The 18,846-nt window shown below is 36.7% G+C and overlaps 1 protein-coding gene across 1 annotated transcript in view; it reads right to left on the bottom strand.

The window, feature by feature from the left end:
- Positions 1 to 233: 233 nt before the first annotated feature.
- LOC308679274 (uncharacterized protein KIAA0825-like) overlaps positions 234 to 18,846 on the bottom strand; it is a gene marked incomplete at its 5' end in the record, with an annotated part of 88,040 nt that continues 69,427 nt past the window's right edge. Inside the window, one exon of the mRNA XM_081346880.1 lies at positions 234 to 544. Within this exon, the coding sequence (XP_081203006.1) occupies positions 538 to 544 (7 nt within the window). The remainder of the gene's footprint in view (positions 545 to 18,846) is intronic.

Here is an 18,846-nt window from a genome sequence, read left to right as displayed (position 1 = left end):
ATTAAGATAGATAAGATAACCTTTATTATAATTTTTTACTGTGGGCACAACTGCACACATCAAAAATGTAATTTAGTTGCCCGTTCTCAAAGTGAATACATACATGACACACACCTAAGCATATTATATACAACATATATATATATAGAGAGAGAGAGAGACCCACTCCTCTACATATACATAACAAATAAATATTAAACACTGTCCATCTTAAATATACAATGGAAGGAGAAACTTGAGAGTTCACAAGGTTAATGCTGTATGGAATGAAACTATGGCTGAATCTGGATGTTCTGATTCGGATACCACGAAGCCTCCTCCCAGAAGGTAACAAGGAAAACAGGTCATGAAGAGTGTAGTATCCCAGATAATCTTACGGACCCTGCTCAAGCAACACTTCTGTGCTATGTCCTGGATGGGAGAGAGGGAGCTGCCAATGATCTTTTCGGCCATCCTCACCTCTCTGCACCGCCTTCCTGTCTGAAGCAGTGATGCTTCCAGACCAAACTGTGATGCTGTATGACAGGATGCTCTTGATCATTCCCTGTAGAAAGTGGTAAGAATAGGAGAAGGAAGATGTGCTTTTCTCATGCAACACAGAAAATGCAGGTGCTGCTGTGCCCGCTTCACCAGTGTCTCACTGTTGAGCAACCAAGCCAGCCTACTTGTTAACTGCACACCCAGGAATTTGATGCTGGTAACCATCTCCACAGGTGAATCATTAATGCACAAAGAAGTGTGGCTGTGCCTGCCTTTTCTGACATTGATAATGATCTCTTTAGTTCACATGAAAGTTTAGCAATCCAACTCGGCTTACTTGTCCCTATTTCTAAAAAGTGCTGCAGTCCGGACTGTTCATTTCCCTCCCTAACCCCCACACTTTTGAGAGCTGAAGCAGCCGCAACCGAGCAAGGCACCACCATTTTACATTTTTGATGTTAGTTTTTTTCTTTGGGCCCTCCATCTTTGGGTCAGCTTTCTCTAGTTTTCCTTCTATTATTTGAATTGTTTGATGATCCAAATGCACTGACTTGGAAAATTTGTTGGCAAAGGAAGAAAGCTAGAGTAAGACTGAAGGAAACAGAAGCTTTGACCTATTAGAGGGGATATTATGTTATCAATTAGATGTTTGAATATGGTTAAGAATACACTGCTAGAAATAGAAATATTATTATAACTAGATAGATAAGATTGGTAATCAGGATATCATATTTTGGCATGAAAAGGGAAATAAGAAAATTCTAAGAAGTTTGAATAAGGAAAGCTTTTGGTTACCTAAATATATCTTGTTTTGAAACTATAAATGATTTGGATATTTTGAATATGGATGGGAAATTAAAACTGAAAAAACAAAAACAAAAATAGGATACTGACTGAATAAATGGCTATTGAGTGCAAATGCAATTAAGGGATGTTTTGGTTAGAAAATATATTTTAAACTGATATCATTGATATTATTAGAAAACTGTAATAAATGCTGATATTCAACTGTATATCTATTAATAACAATAAGAATTGTATTTGCTTAATGTGGAAAAATGTTGATTACCGGAAGAGGAGAGGACGTATTGGATGGTATAATATTGGATTTAGTTTGAAGAAGCTTATATGTACAACGGACTTATTAATTGACCCAATCAACACGTTGTCTATTAAGCACTTGTTTGTAAAAATAGAAAATTAATAAAGTATTTATTAAAAATGATAATAATTTGCTTTGAAACTATATAATTTGCCAGGGTTTTCAATCTTTAAGCAGAACACAAAAATAAAAGCCAAGAAGCATATCTGAGCAGAAGAACCCAAGACAGGATTTTATAAAAACTAAAATACATCCTTTAGAGAAAGAAACTGATTTTCAGCTCAGAAAGCACTCAACTCAACTTGCATTAGTTCTGGAGTGTAGGTATGCGTGATTTATTCCCACTCAGGAAAACTAGAGGTTTGACTTCCCATTGTTTGGTGAAAGCAAATAACTAACAATACTTGTACCTTTAGGTTTCTTATCATAATGGCTTATTTGAATGAAATAAATCCATTAATGAGGGCATAAAACCTGCCAAATTTCATAAAAATTAATATAACGAGTTTGAATTACATACGTTTATAAATTATGCTGTGAAAATACTTAATAACAGTTCAATTTTTCACATTTCAAGATACTACTCTACGAAATTCATTATGAAATGATAAGATAAAATTTCATACAAATTTAAGCAGGGACCTTTAAATGACATGTTGTTTTTTTTTTATCAAAGCAATGCTCGCTAAGTGTACTTCCACATTATTCCTAGTAATCCTTTGCTAGCACAATTAGGCTGAAGTCCCCTTCAGATATCTGTCTGAAGTCAGTCCTATTACTCTAACAGAAAAAGATAGATAAATGTTCCCATTAACAAACAAGCTATGGTTCCAATGCCTGCCAAGACCACTACCTACTCTTTGCATTGGCAATGGGCCCAGCAAACAGCCTTGATTTTCCTAGAGATAACAAAACAGGTTATGAGATTATTGGAATACAAATTACATTTGTTTTCTGTCATTATATCACTTCCACCCTCATCTACAAGGATTCCTGGCACTCTATAACACACAAATGAGAAAGGCTTCACTGCAGAAAACAAACATAAATGAAAATCCATTATTGTGCCACACCATATATTATTTTGGAACTTAAAAATACCTGCTGTGACTCATTTGCAAATAACTTTGTGGATAAAATTCCTCTTCCAAGCGCTGAGTAGAATGCCACAATTGATGCAAGTACAGTTGAGGCTCCAAGTTCCCATATTATTTGTGTTTAGATTTTGAGGACCAAACTGTGTACAAGATGTTTAAACTTAAGTTTCTGCTCTTATGTCTGCTTGATCCCTGCCTTCATGACTAATATGAACTAGCCTAAGGAAAGAGATTAGATCAGTACATACATACTCTGCAGCAGTCATTCCTCAATAAACACACACTGGACCTTAACCAATAAATTAATATATCATTTTACATAATTATTCAGGGGTAGAAAAGCTATAGATGCCATTGTAAAAAATGATTTCCAATCGGGGTTTAGCACTGCATAAGGGATTGATGAAGTATTTGTCACTGTTTTCTCAATGCAACCTCCCTGATTTTCCATGATTTCTCAATAGCTTTTAGTCTTCCAGACTACTGGATGGATGTTAACTGTTTTGAATGAGGCTGCATTTCCTCTGAAAGAACAAATGAACATCTGGGAGTGATTTTAGAAGCATCTAAGAAGTGCTTCTTCCAGCAACAGCTAGTGTACCAGCTGAATGGGAATAAGCCAGTCACAGCATCCCTGTATTGGCTATTCCCTAAAGTCAGAATTGAGTAGACAGCAGCAGACACTGAATGCATCTCTGCAAAGAAACTGAAGCTGACCATCTAATTAGTTACTGCAACAAGATCACTGATTACAAACAATGGCATGACAAAGTAACAACAACAGTGCACTGGAATTTTTTTGCAAGGAATACCATTTATCTGCAAGCTAGAACTAACAGGACCACAACACAAATAAAGTAATAAAAAACAAAAAAGTTAAATTGTTTTCGTACTTTGGAGTTCAGACAAACAAGTGCCTACTACATAACACTCCAAACTTAACAACTGTTGATAAGAAAGACAAAAAAATTCTGGATAGTGGACATTGCAATACCTGGAGACAGCAGAAGAGAAAAAACTGGAGAAACTCACAGAATACAAAGACCTGCAAATATAAGTAGAAGAACTGGGGCAAAAAAGGCAAAGATGGTACCAATAGTAATGCATGCTTGGGTGCAATCCCAAAACATCTGGAGCACCTCTCGAACACCATCGGCATTGACAAAATCACCATCAGTCAATTGCAAAAGACAGCTTTACTTGGAACAGCTTACATCCTATAATGGTAACTTTAATACCATAAACAACAACATCTGCCTATCACAGGTTCTTGGAAAGTACTTGATAAGTGAATAAAAATGCCAAATCCAGGCAAAACTTCTACTGTATGATGAACCATAATAAAAATTGTTAAAAAATTAAAATAATGTGGAATTTCCAAATACAAACTGATAAAGTTCGTAACCCACCAGATTTAACTGTGGTTGAAAAGAAGGAAGTGCGAATAATTGATATGGGACTATCGGGACAGTAAAATAGAAAACAAAGATTTGGAGAAGATCAGAAAGAAGGAAGATTTGAAAATCAAATCTGAAAGATAATGGCATAAACCAACCATGGTGATCCCAATGAACCTGGGTGTCACACCCAAAAATCATGGGCAGAACTGAAAAAATCTGTGCATTGACAAATTTGCCATCTGTCAATCACATAAAGCCACACTACTTGGATCTGCACATATATTACAACCATACATTCGGACATTCTAGGTTCTTGGAAAAAATAAAAGGCATATTTATTTATTATTTATTTATTTATTTATTAGTTTTTATAAACCGCCCTTCTCCCGAGGGACTTGGGGCGGTGTACAGAGGAGGAATGTATACAGATTGAACAATAAATAATAAGAAACACTAATGAAAACAAACTGGGACCCCAATTAACGCTATCATGCCAGGCCAGACTGCTGGAACAGGGAAGTTTTTAAGTCGCGACGGAAGGTACGGAGGTCAGGGGCCATCCGGATTTCGGTTGGTAAGCTGTTCCAGAGGGCTGGCGCGCCCACTGAGAATGCCCTCCCCCTGGGGGCCACCAGCCGACATTCCTTGAGCGGTGGCACCCTGAGGAGGCCCTCTCTGTGGGAGCGCACAGGACGGTGGGGTGCTGACATTGGCAGAAGGTGCTCCCGTAGGTAGTCCGGACCCATGCCATGTAGGGCTTTGTATGTCATTGTTAGCACCTTGAACTTCACACGGAAGGCAACCGGAAGCCAGTGCAGCGCACGGAGGAGAGGTGTGATATGGGAGTATCGGGAGGCTCCCAAGAGTGTCCGTGCCGCCGCACTTTGCACCAGTTGAAGCTTCCGAGTGGATCTCAAGGGCAGCCCCATGTAGAGAGCGTTACAATAGTCTAGGCGAGAGGTCACAAGGGCATGGGTGACTGTACGTAAGGAATCCAGGTCCAGATAAGGCCGTAGTTGGCGGACTAGTCGAACCCGGGAGAAGGCCCCCTTGGTCACAGCTCCTATGTGGTCTTCCAGGGAGAGCTGCGAGTCTAGGAGGACACCCAGGTTGCGGGCCCTATCAACAGGTGGAAGTAACTTGTCCCCAATGTTAAGCAGTGGGACGTTCTGAATATCCTGGCTTGCCGGTACGTACAGCCATTCAGTCTTGTCCGGGTTCAGTTGAAGCCTGTTTCTCCCCATCCATTCCCGGACCGCTTTCAGGCAGCGGGACATCACGTCTAGGGCATCACTGATATTGTTTGGAGTTGAGATAAAAAGCTGGGTGTCATCAGCATACTGATGGTACCCTACTCCAAAACTGCGAATGATCTCACCCAGCGGTTTCATGTAGATGTTGAACAGGAGAGGCGAGAGGACCGACCCCTGAGGGACTCCGCAAGCGAGAGGCCTCGGGGTCGACCTCTGTCCCCCTGTCAGCACCGACTGCGAGCGACCCTGGAGAAAGGAGGAGAACCAACGCAGAACCGTGCCTCCCACTCCCAGTCCCCTGAGGCGTCGCAGCAAGATACCATGGTCGATGGTATCGAAAGCCGCCGAGAGGTCTAATAAGACTAGGACAGAGGAATGGCCCCTGTCCCGGGCTCTCCAGAGATCATTCATCAGAGCGACCAATGCCGTCTCCGTGCTGTAGCCCGGCCTGAAACCCGATTGGTACGGGTCTAGATAAACCGCTTCATCCAGGATCTGAGGAAGTTGGTGCGCCACCACGCTCTCAACAACCTTCACAAGGAAGCGAAGATTGGAGACTGGACGAAAGTTATTCAAAGAGGATGGGTCCAAGGTGGGCTTCTTGAGGAGAGGTCTCACCACCGCCTCCTTCAAGGCGGTGGGGAAGTGACCCTCACTCAGAGAAGCAGAGATGACCGCTAGGAACCAGCCTCGTGTCCCCTCTCGAGCTGCATAGGCCAGCCAGGAAGGGCACGGGTCCAGTAAGCAAGTGGAGGAGCTCAACCTTCTCATAATCCTGTCCACTTCCTTAGGAGTTACAGGATCAAATTCTTCCCAGATGACGTCGACAAGACTGTCCATGTCTTGTTCTTCCATCTCAGCCCAGTTGGAGTCCAGGCCAGTTCGAATCCGAGCAATTTTATCCAGCAGATATTGACCAAATTCCTTGGCTCGACCCTGCAAGGGTTCCTCCCTCACTTCTTGGTTTAGTAGGGAGCGAGTCACCCTGAACAAGGCAGCCGGGCGATTATCTGCGGACGCGATGAGGGTGGAAAAGTAGTTGGATTTTGCCACCCTTATCGCAGCGAGATAAGACCTGGTGAGGATTCTTAGTCGCAATCGGTCGGATTCGGATCGACTGGATCTCCAACGGCTCTCTAGGCCCCGTCTCCGACGCTTCATCTCCCGGAGCTCCTCGGTGAACCATGGGGCTCGCTGGGATCTGCGCCGGGTCAGAGGCCGCAAGGGTACAACTCGGTCCAGAGCCTCCGTGGCTGCCTTTTCCCAGGCTTCCACTAAGGCATCCGCCGAGCTGTGGGCAGGGGGTGCGTGCGTGTCCCTAAGCGCTGCCTGGAACTTATCGGGGTCCATTAGGCGCCTAGGGCGGTACCATCTGACTGGCACCGTGCACCCACGGTGGGGGGTGGCAAGGGGGAAGTCTAGCCGCAGGAGGTGGTGATCGGTCCATGACAGGGGCGTAACAGTTGTGGCACCCCCACCGATATCATCACGCCACCGTCCAGACAAGAACACCAAGTCTGGGTTGTGGCCTCTCTCATGAGTCGGCCCAGAAATTATATGAAGGTCAACACCAGCTAAAGAACTAGCAGCTGTGATTCCACATTGCTGTGTATATAATAATAATAATAATAACTGCAAACTTTAAAACTGTAATCTTGTTATTTTCATCAAATAATTTTTAAGTCAATATGACAATCTATTGATGATCAAAGTAATGTAGTTCATGCTTTGAAATTCAGTCAAAAGTATGTCTACATATGTATATTAACATTATTTTAACACATCAAAATAAATTTGTAATTGATACAATTTTAAAGAGTTACATGTATCACACTTGAAATTAATGTCTTTGGAAATTATATTTTGCATGTTACTTCACTGAAAGTCTGTGGTTTAACAGGTTATAACTCATTTATACATTATTAGATGCTTCTCTTTCTTCCATAATACTTTCATCTAGTCTATGCTTCATGCTTGAGTCATGAAGATTAGAATTGACTCTCAATTACACAAAGTCTTTCTCTAAAGATGACAGTCCAAATACAGTGGAGATAAAATACATCAAGGTCTGAAATAGGTCCGTTCAGCCTCAGTGCTGCTTCATCACAAAATGATATAATTCACTGATGCCTCTGCCTAGCCTAACATATGTTCTATTCACAGCCTGTGTCATTCTTCATTTGTAATTATTTCTTTTTTCTAACCTATCTTGTAATACATTGCTTGACTGAAGACAAATACTGAAAAGCAAAAGAAGTATTATCATATGATGACCTGTTCCAGGGTATTAAACTCCTGTCAAAGTTTGATTTTAACATGGGATATCAATGACAGTACATCAATTCAAGTATCATGTCCTGAATTAGACTATATTAATTATCACTTGAGTGCAGTATGCATGAAAGTGCAGTTTCATTGACTAAAAAGATTTGACTGAATAAAAATCCATTTCTCATTTGGTTGCTTATGGATAAAGACATTTGCTCTGTTTGCCTTGGACTGCTCTTTATTAAATATGATATGATTATTTGTATAAATCATCTCACTAAACAACATATTGGAAACTGCAAGTAAATTGAAATAAATGAAATAGATGGTAAAATAAGTTCTGAACAATATGTAATCCAAATAATATAAACAACATGGTTCTCATTAGGCTTTTGATAACATTTAAATATCTATATATTTAAATTTAATGTATTAAATTTAAATTCTAAGCATATTTAATTAAATATAATTATAATTTCAATTTAATTAATATTTAAATACTGGAATTATAATTTCATAAAATACAATTAAACTACAAATGAGATAAAATGCAGTGACTTGGCTCTTGACTAATGTAAGACTATACTTCCCAACACACCATCTATCCAGGTAAATCTTATGTGTGAGAAATAGATAGAACCTGGATGGTAATAATAGTATGGGAATATGCTCATTTTTTAATGTTTTCCGAAAGCAGGTAGGAACACTTTTTAGGATGGAATAACATTGCAAATTTAAAAGACTAAATCCAGAACCCATGCATATAAACTCTTTAAAAAAGCACTTAGTTTTCAGTTATTCTACTCATTACTGAGGTGTGTAGATTGATGGAGTCTAATGCTAGGGTGCAATTAATTAACAATGAATGCCAATAGATTAAGAGGACAGATTTGCAATGTACAACATAAGTGGTACTGAAAACTAAATTCATATTAAGTAATAGAAAAAGGGACATCCCAAATATATCACTGATCAATAGCATTCATTCTTTTGCAGCTTCTGAATTATACATTTTGCTATCTTCATTTCCAGTAAAGCTATTGGTATATTATTTTCTTCCTTCACTGAATGAGAAAACAGGCAGAAAATGCAAGAGGATTACAATTTGTTTCTGATGTCAATTGGAATTACATGAAGAAGGCCTAGCAACTGCTCATTAAAAGTCCCAGATGAAAGCCTCTTGCATGTGATATTGTCACGCATAGCACAAAATATTTCTGTATCAAATGATTTCTGCTCAGTAACATAGGATAAATTGCAGATCATGTAATATTCACAAATAATTCAGTATCTTTCAATCAGCAGTCAATATTAATATTTTAATAATATAAAAACTTGCTATTTTCATCATTACTGAATGTAAATTATAGACATTTCTCTCTGTGCTCTCTACTGATTAGCTGATTGTAACATTCAACTCCATATAACTGGCATTTGCCTGATAGTTCACCAATGTACATATAAAGTACAATTCTCTGTATTTTGCAAAAATGTAGACTAAGTAACAAGGGTGACCTCCAGTGTGCAATATATTTATGTCACTGCACATTATATATATCAAATAAGCTGCATTGGCTTCCGGTTGCCCTCCGGGTGAAATTCAAGGTGCTGGTTATTACCTATAAAGCCCTATATGGCCTGGGTCCGGGTTATTTGAGGGAACACCTGCTGCCGGCATCAAATGCCCTTCGCCCAGTGCGCTCCCACAGAGAGGGTCTGCTCAGGGTTCCGCCGGTGAGAGATTGCCGGCGGGTGACACCCAGGGATAGGGCCTTCTCAGTGGGAGCGCCTGCCCTCTGGAACCAGCTGCCGGTGGAGCTGAGAACTGCCCCTGACCTCCGATCATTCCGCCGGGGCCTGAAGACCTGGCTCTTTGAGCTCTCGGGCCCAGGCTGAGGAGAAATTTTTAATCGGGGTTTTAATTGTGTACAGGGTCAATTTAATATTTTTTAATTCGGTTTTAACTTTTGTATGTTGGATTTTTTAATTCCCTGTAAACCGCCCTGAGTCCTCAGGGAAAGGGCGGTATATAAATGTAACTAACTAAATAAATAAATAAATTAATTAATTTCATCCCCTAAGAACTATAGATAATAATCTTTATATAAATTAAAAACAATATAGGAATATTTGAAATAAGATGAATTTTACTGTCTTCTACACTTAGAATGAGGTCATTTGGGTTTTAACTTCTGATTTGCAGCAGTAGATACTCTTTTGAAGAGGTACACAAGATTACAATAATTTTCTTTCTAAAACTACTATAACTTTTAAAATGCTTGATGGATAGTAATTGATGGGAAAGACTTTTTCAGTCATCTAAACTTCAAGACACAGGATTTTTGATTACTGATGTTGTTCAACAAAAGAAATATTTGTTACTTGTCTTTTGTTTTTACATTAGCATATAAGACCTACTTCTTATTTCTTATCCTTATGATGGGGTGCATAATGGGAAAAAACTTCAAATTATAAAGCACTCAGTTATTTATAACTATTGCCCTGATTTTCCTCTGACCAATTCAGTGTGATGTAACTCTTCTTGTCATTTTTCATCACAAGCCTTTGATTATTTCGAGATATAGTAATCTTGCACATGGTCACCTAGTGAGATTCAAGATGACATTTAAACTTGGGTTTTCCAAATCATTCCTCCCACAAACAATGCCTACCTCTTAATATAAAGTATTGTTAGATGGATAACACCATTGGTCTATCTACCTGTCACCAGTGGTGGGATTCAGCTGGTTCGCACCAGTTCAGCAGAACTGGTAGCTAATTTTTTGTTGAGTTCTGGCCTAGACCCAGAATGGACTTCCAGAAGCAGCATGCTCACAGAGAACCAGTTGTTCACATATTTGAATCTCACCACTGCCTTTCACTCCAATTAGTCTTAGGAGTGCAAGTCTGACTTGGAAGCTCTAGTTAAGAATCAAAACTTTAGCCCCATGTGTTTTTCAGTGAGGTTTGATTCCATATTCATCCATCCATTTATTTATTTATATTTATCTATATTCCACCTGTGTTTTAAGGATCCAGACTGTTTACAATAAGTAAAATTCATAAAGCATCATAAAACAATAAAACATCATAAGCAGAATAAATATTTAGTTTTATATTTTAAATCTAGGCAGTAAAAATTGGTCTCACCATAGACTACATAGTAGAATGAGACTCTTATTTTGGCTTTATAAGTGTTTTTGTACTTCAGTTAGATTCAGATTCAATTCTTAAAGACCTATTGCCTATGGATGTTATGCACAGGCCACTTATACCATGACGCTGACTGACTGCTTTGATTGGAATGACATCCTTTCCCTTCTATCCTGACTATATCTCTGTCAAAAGGATTTATTTATCCCTTATGTCTACCTCTGTCTGGGGTGCCAGAGAATTCAAATTTAACTTTGGATATTCAGTAGCTTGTATCAGTTGTCTATTAAGATTTAAGCATATATCTCTGACAAGGTATAGCATGTTTTTGGACTATTATTGATCTTTTTTTTAATCATCACCACATATTGTTGCTTTCTAAGCTATTTATTTCAGATTGGTAATATCAGTGGGAATAGCAACAGAATTTACAACCATGCAGTGTAAGTAACTATCACTATAATTATATTTTCTACTAGTCTTAACATACTAAAATCCCTATTAATCATTTAGGCAATTCCAGCTTAGAGGTAAAAGCTGGCTCATAGGTTTATTCTGCCTATCAATAATTAAAAGCAGCACATGAAAAGTCCAAATATCTTTATTCAGAAGTGCAATGATTCTCTAAGTAATTTAGTCTAAAGTAGTAACCTCATATATATGTATGTATGTATGTATGTATACACACACACACATGCACACACTGTTTCCAAGTGTCAACTTGGAAAATTTTACGGTATGTTATATATGCCCAGAATTGCATGCTTATGTGTGTTTGTTTAGTTTCCATTTGTTTAGTAAGGATTTGTGGCAAAATCCACAGGTTCACTAAATGATTTTCTCCCTACTGCTTTGTTGAATCAGGGGACTATTTTAATTCATTCAAACAAAATTCTCAAAGGGATTAGTATACGTTGAGTACTTAAGAGCCAATATCCCAGCTATCAGTTTTCATACAGTTTAGCTGAACCCTAACATTACTTCCATCCCACATTTATTGTTCTTTCATTACAATTGTCAGGTTTTCCTGACAGCACATTATAGAACACTTGGCTACAGAGTTTGATTCAATCAGTCCAAGATCATGCAGATAAAAGTAGCAGACAACTGATAATACATCTGGAATCAAACTATTTTGGTTTAAACATAAGGTTCATAAAACCTATCAACTCAAAGGGAACTCCTTTTTCCTTTCACCTGTTACAAACTACAGAAGGCTGGCATCTTCTATTACTTACTTTTTTTCTACATACCTGAAATGAATCTATTAAAATCAACTGCACACATATATCTTGTTTGTACTATACTACACCCATAAAGCAGCAGTTAATAAGACTTTCACTATATTTCCTTTACACTATGAGTAGCTGAAATTTAACACAATACCTGCCATCACACTAATGCTATTTGTTTCCTCCATCTGCCATTGAGAACAGCATTTTATTGTGCTCTGAAAATACCTCACTTCAAAAAGTACTTCAGGCCTGATATCACCATTTAAAAGGAAAAGAGCAAACGTATATATAGTTCAGAGGAACTTTTCACCAAAACTGAAAATGCCATGTTAAAAACAAAAGATCTAATTTTTCCCCAGATGTAAATAATAAAGTTGCATGTAAATTTAGTAACATAAAAATTGAGGTGATAAACAGAATGGAAGCTGGCTTCTTGTTTAGTATTCCTTAGTTATCACCATAATTGCTGCATGTCTGTCATCACTACGAAAAGAAAAAAAGTGTCTTTCTCAGCTGCTCCCCTGCTTGTTTTGTTCGCTGTATTCTTGTAAAGTGGGAGAAAATAAGTGTCATTTAATGAATAGTGCTATTCTTTGTCTGACAGCTTCATATCTGTTAGGTGTAGGAGGCCTAGTACTTTCCTTTCTGATAATGTTTTTGACAGTGCGCTAAATTCCTCCCCCCAAAGGCCAATGTAGATATTCTGCTAAAAGGAGCTCTATCTATCATGAATGGGTGCCCTCTTTTAACCCCCTTCAGCTTCTGTTCTTACATTAATTGAGCTGATCAGATTGAGTATATGAATTTGTCTTTGATGTATTCGTATGTTTAGTTGATGCTGCTTGCTCTCTCATTGGCCATGGTCTGAGCTCTCACACAAATAGAACTGTTGTCATGGTAACAAGGAAGAGCGAGGATCTCTTGAAAAATATTTTTGTTTCAAAATTCAATCTGAAAAATTCTCACTGGATACGGTTCTTGGTTCTAAACATGTCATATCTAATGATGAATGCAATTAGAAATCCCACCAGTGTTTTAAATAATAAATTAGGCTAATTTCCTAAGCTTGGCATGACAACATACAAATACTAAAAAGGAATCGTCTCTTTGTTATCCATAACAAAGGACTTATTACTTTTGTCTTTAGGATCTGAAAAATAACAGACCAAACTTCTATGCACAGAAAACCAGAATGCTTGAAATGAACTTTTTGCAAAGTATTTCAAACCATTGCCATATTCAATTAATTTCATATTTCAGCAAATGAAGAAATCATTTTACAAATGTTGAAAGGCATAGCAGTTGGCAAACCTCAGAGAGTAAAAAAGCCCAAAGCCATTTTTTAATTGCTGAGCATGGAAAAAGATAGGTGTTGAACATATGTTTTGTAGGCCTCTACAATCTTTCAAACACAGGATTTTAATTCCTAAATTCTCATTTTGAATGCAAAAAGAAACTGAAAAACAAAATAGCTTAGCTGATAGGAGTGATAGCTATGATTTGTATCTTAGTATTCCACACTACCATTATTGCGCCTGGAAATGAGATTCTTGATTTTTAAAATATTATATAGTAACACATCGCAGGAAAGAATAGTAGAATTGCTTCTATCTAAAGCACATAATTATACTACAATGTGATCCATTACAAATAGTGTCTTTTATGCTACCTTCAATTAGATTTGTCCAGTCTTCTGTGGTCATTTCTGTTGAATTCAATGTTGCAAACAATGTTAAAATTCAAAACTTATATAACTGAATGTCAGTCGCAAAAATATCATAGAACAATATCATAGAACAAATGCCATAGAACAAGTTTTATTACATAATATATTCCATATTTATCAGTTTTTGAAAAGTATGGTATTATAGATATATGTCAAGTAATTATTTATTTATTTATTTATTTATTTTAATTCCATTTATATCCCGCCCTTCTCCGAAGACTCAGGGCGGCTTACAAGCTTAGCAGTAGCCTTCATTCTATGTATATACCTGCTTATTAGGGCTTTCACACACACCCCAAGCGGCATTATTACAAAGTCAGCTTATTGCCCCCAACAATCTGGGTCCTCATTTTACCTACCTCGGAAGGATGGAAGGCTGAGTCAACCTTGAGCCTGGTGGGATGCGAACCTGCACTAATTGCAGGCAGCTGGTGTTACTTAAGGAGGCATTAGCCCAGCAAATCACCCTCTTTTATAATATAATGTACAAGTACAGCCAGATGAGCAAAGTGTTACAGCATAGCTCCTTCCCGTGTTGCTGGGACTACGTGGTTTCGCAAATCAATTTCAGTAAGGCAATGCTAGTTTGAGAAATAAATATAGTTTGAGTTCTTCCTGGTATTTGAAGCATCAGTGCAAAATAAATATAGTAACAGGCTCTCCCATGTTTCTGAAGTAGTTTTGGTATTGGGCACGCAGTTGGTAGTAATGCAAATTCTAGAAAATCCCATTTTCTGGGAGGACAATTCTAAGACCTAGAGGACAAGAAGCCATTTATATACTACAGATGATACTAAACTTTAACTCCAAGTGCCTTCTCTATAGGCCATATTTCTTAAAAATATTAGGAGTTGACATTAACATAACCATGATTATAAGCATATATTACATTTATCATGCTCATGATTTTAAAATAAACTGGAACATCTACATTTGAAAAAAACAACCACATATGACTCAGCAAAATATCACTGGCCAGATTGAACCATCATACCAGACCATAGCTTTAAATCTTCACAAGGTTTAAAAATAGAGTCCAGAGCTAGTGATTTTTCTGGTACCAACAAATAAATATAATGATCTCACTAAATATTTTGCTTCTTATCCTAAAAACAGAGTTTATTACACTATTTTAAAGTGGGGGGGACACAGATTAGAACTAATGTTACATTTCAGAGGCTACATAAATAATATATGTAGCAGGTTACTGAAAGATCTCAGCAACCACTTCAAAGCTTTTTTTTTAATGGGCACTGTTTTAGTACATTTTTTTAAAAAAATGTTTTTGTAAAATAAAATTATACTTTGATGGAAGTGGTTATTCATAAAAAATTGAAATAATACCGCAGATAAAATGTCACCAGGTTTTTTTCAGTTGCTTTTTTCCTACTATATTCCTACCTTGGATATGATGAATATTCCTACAGGAATACAATGGATTAAATTAAATATTATATGACTTCTACCTACACTAAAGGAGTTTTCATTCTCTTTTTTTTCTGCAGATGCCTCCACTAACTCCCAATTGCACTAATTCCAGGAATCTTCTACAGATTTGGAAGCCATATCAAAAAAGCTATACAGAGAATGAGATTTCAGTCAATAAGATCTATCTATAATGTTGTCATACAGTTTTTATGAATACAATGAATAAACATCATTATCCATATGAACAATAACAGTGTATGTTATGAACAATAATAATTCTAGGCAACCATTCAGATATATTTGCAAGCACAGATTGCTTGAATGTGGCAGACTTACCCAAGGAACTTGTGACCTTCCCTATAAGGTTTGCCACTGACTTTCTTCCTTCCCAGGAAGGAAGTTGCAAATCAGACTTGCCTTTTTGCTCCCACTATCAGCTGTGGTCATTTAATCTCTACAGACTTTGTCCCCTGCAAGCTTTCCAAGCTTCCCCATGGATTTGTGTCAGGGAACATTGTAAATGAGGATCATGTGATTGCAGCAGTATGGCCACCGCGCTTAGCAGCAGCAGTACAACAGCATACAAATGTCAAGAACTTGCAAATTTTATTTGCATGGGAGTAATAGGTCCCAATATTATGTAAGTTGCTCCATTTGAGACACAAGAGTTTTAGTAGTATATAGATGCAATGAGTAATTATATATACTTATATAATAATAATGACTAAAAATTTATTATATGCACATAAAGTTATATTTCCTTTGGAAAGAGATTAGCAGCTACATACATTTGGTTAATAAATAAGTAAATAAATAATACCCTTTAATAATACCTAATAACTAAACCTTATTCACCTACAAATATTCCCTATCAACTTCCAAAAAAGGCCTATCAACTTCCACATGAAATCTAAAATGGCTGACATTAAGTTGGCAACAGGGTGCAACTGCAGTTATGGAATCAGTCATATTCCTGACTGTATTTTGGAACTCTACTGCCTTCATTCATTGTGTTTACATAAAATTGTTTTAAAAAGTAGTTTCAACTACATGGATAAACAATTGTACAATGTTTTTAATATATTATGCACAGAATGTTACATAAACAATAAAATAAATCAAATATTTGTTGTTGTGAACTATTCCAAACAAATATATCCTTCTTAGGTAGCTATTACTTCTGGTATATTTTGTGTACAACTGCAGAATAAAATTACTGAAGCTATGATTCTCTTAATATTTAAATAATATATTAAAATTTAATATTCAGCACCTGGAAAATCTGTTTGCCAGCAGATGAGATAGCTGGGCCTGGAGCTTTTATACATATGGGACTCAAAAAACCACCTATCACAAATAATTACTAAGTATATACACTGCACAGTCCAGAGTTGCTTCTGTTCGTTCTTATACATTATGTCTACACTAAAAATTCACTGTGTTTCATATACTATTTCTATCATATTTTACCAAATTAATATTCATAATAGTAATTTAATAAAGCTATAGGGGCTCAACTATTTTTCTTTGAAAAACTGCAAAAGTGTATTTGTCCATAAATATATGATCATTTTAAAACAAACATGCACAGTAGCTATGGCTCATTTCAATATATATTAATATATAAAATAGCAACTAAGTTTTATTTTAATGCAATATTTCTACGAAAACTGTATAACTGAATAGCAGTTATTTATATTTGGGCATATTGGAAATTATTCATGTTTGTATATTTAATCATATTATTATTGGTGGCAACATAAATTTATTGAAAACAGAAAGAGCAGCAGATAATTGAACATACTGAATAATATTTTAAAATATATTTTATAATATGTAATTTTTGCATATTGTATAAAGCTCCTCAGCTTTGAAGAGGGAAAAGAGAAGGGATAAGTATGAAACATTTGTACTTCATTACACCCAAATAATTCAAACAGAAGTCATTCTAGCACTATCCTGCTAATAAGGCATCCAATTTACTAAACAATGTAAAGTGTATAAAAAAGTTACAAATGACTGTCCAAGGAATGACACTGGAAAATATTAAGTAACAGCTTTATCTCCAGATAAGCTTCACAATTAAATAGTTTTAATGAAGAGAGCTTTCAAAGACAAAAATTGGGAGGCATTGGTTAGATTGCCTCCAACTTTGTGTTTTGACATCTTCGTCTTTCGTGGCATTATATTGTCTCTGTGCATCTTACAAAGAAACCCTTTTACTAGGCCCACACATGAACAAGAGACAGCAGTGCTTATAAAAGAGATTGTCAAGGGTGTGAGCCAAAATGGGTCTCATTTGGATTTCAAGTGAACAAAACTCCTAATGCATTTCATTATAATGCATGTGAACCTCTGAAAAGAAGGATGGACTGGGATTTTCATCCCTATTAATTTATTGAAATGGATTCATTTTTTTCCCTAGCATATCATGAGAGATCGTGAATTTCAGAGTGTGTAACTATACACACACACACACACACACAGAGAGAGAGAGAGAGAGAGAGAGAGACAGAGACAGACTCCAAATATAGAACAAATACAGGCCCCAAATCCAAATGTGGTCCAGTGTTTTTGTAACATAAGTGAATGCTCTTTTAAAAGAAGTACATGGAAGGATTTAAAAAATAGAACCATATACGGTTTTCAGAAAGTATTCATTTTTCTAATGTTCTAACATTGTATTGCCCAGTCCTATGTATCTCAGCTTTTCTCTTGTATGTATTCCCAGCCAGATGTAAAGAGGACTAATCAGGCCTACATGGAAGGGCTATAAATAAACAATACTTTTTAAATAAATGTACTCATAAATATACAAATAATTTGGGGATCCAAATCTTCTCCATGATCCAACTGCAAGCAGAAGTTGGATGCAGCAAAAATACTAAGTGGAAGAAATGGGAATAATTTTTGCCAGTCCTTTCTTCTTCCTCCAACCCCTCCCTAATTGCACACTTCTATCTGATGTAGAGGCCCAACTGACCCCTGAGGGCAGATTTTGGAGGACAAAGTAGTTACATAGATAATTGGCTGAAATTACTGCAACTTTCCCACATTCATCTGAGAATTCAGGTTCACTTAACTCTGCACCTAATCCAGAAAAATTCATTTATTGACAAAATATGTTATGTATATTATTTATATAGCAATAATCTACTACTGTAAACAAATTATAAAAAAATAGCAAAAACGTATAAGCTAGAAATTCTGTGTATCTATTATAGTTAGCCTTACTTCAATGTTCTCTATACTTTTTGAATTTCTATCATAAATTATGTATGTAAACCAATATTCTAAAATATGCTTTTGTATATATTAGATTTGAATATGATGTGGTAAATGCAAGATGCTTAATAAATGCTAATATATACCTATACATATTAATTTTTTAGAAGCCCAGTAGGAAGTGCCACAGATATTTATATTCTATGGCCTGTTTTTTATACATGCTTCTTACACAAGATATAATAAACAACTCTTGCCAAAATCATAAGAACAGATACTACACTTTGAACTTAGCACAGGGAATCAACAAATCAACAGAAGATGCCCTCCTATCTGAAAAGATATACTGCGTTCTTTACTTTTTTGCTTGTCAACTAAGTATTCGTTTGTGTGTGTCTGTGTGTGTGTGTGTTTATTTAAAGTAGTTAAATTCTGTACAATGGCCTGTTGCAGAAAAGCATGCCTGACTCTTGATTGGT

The sequence above is a fragment of the Vipera berus genome (assembly GCF_964194415.1).
Source record: "Vipera berus genome assembly, contig: HAP1_SCAFFOLD_105, whole genome shotgun sequence".
Taxonomy (NCBI): Eukaryota; Metazoa; Chordata; class Lepidosauria; order Squamata; family Viperidae; genus Vipera; species Vipera berus.
This window is presented reverse-complemented; position numbering and strand designations above follow the sequence as displayed.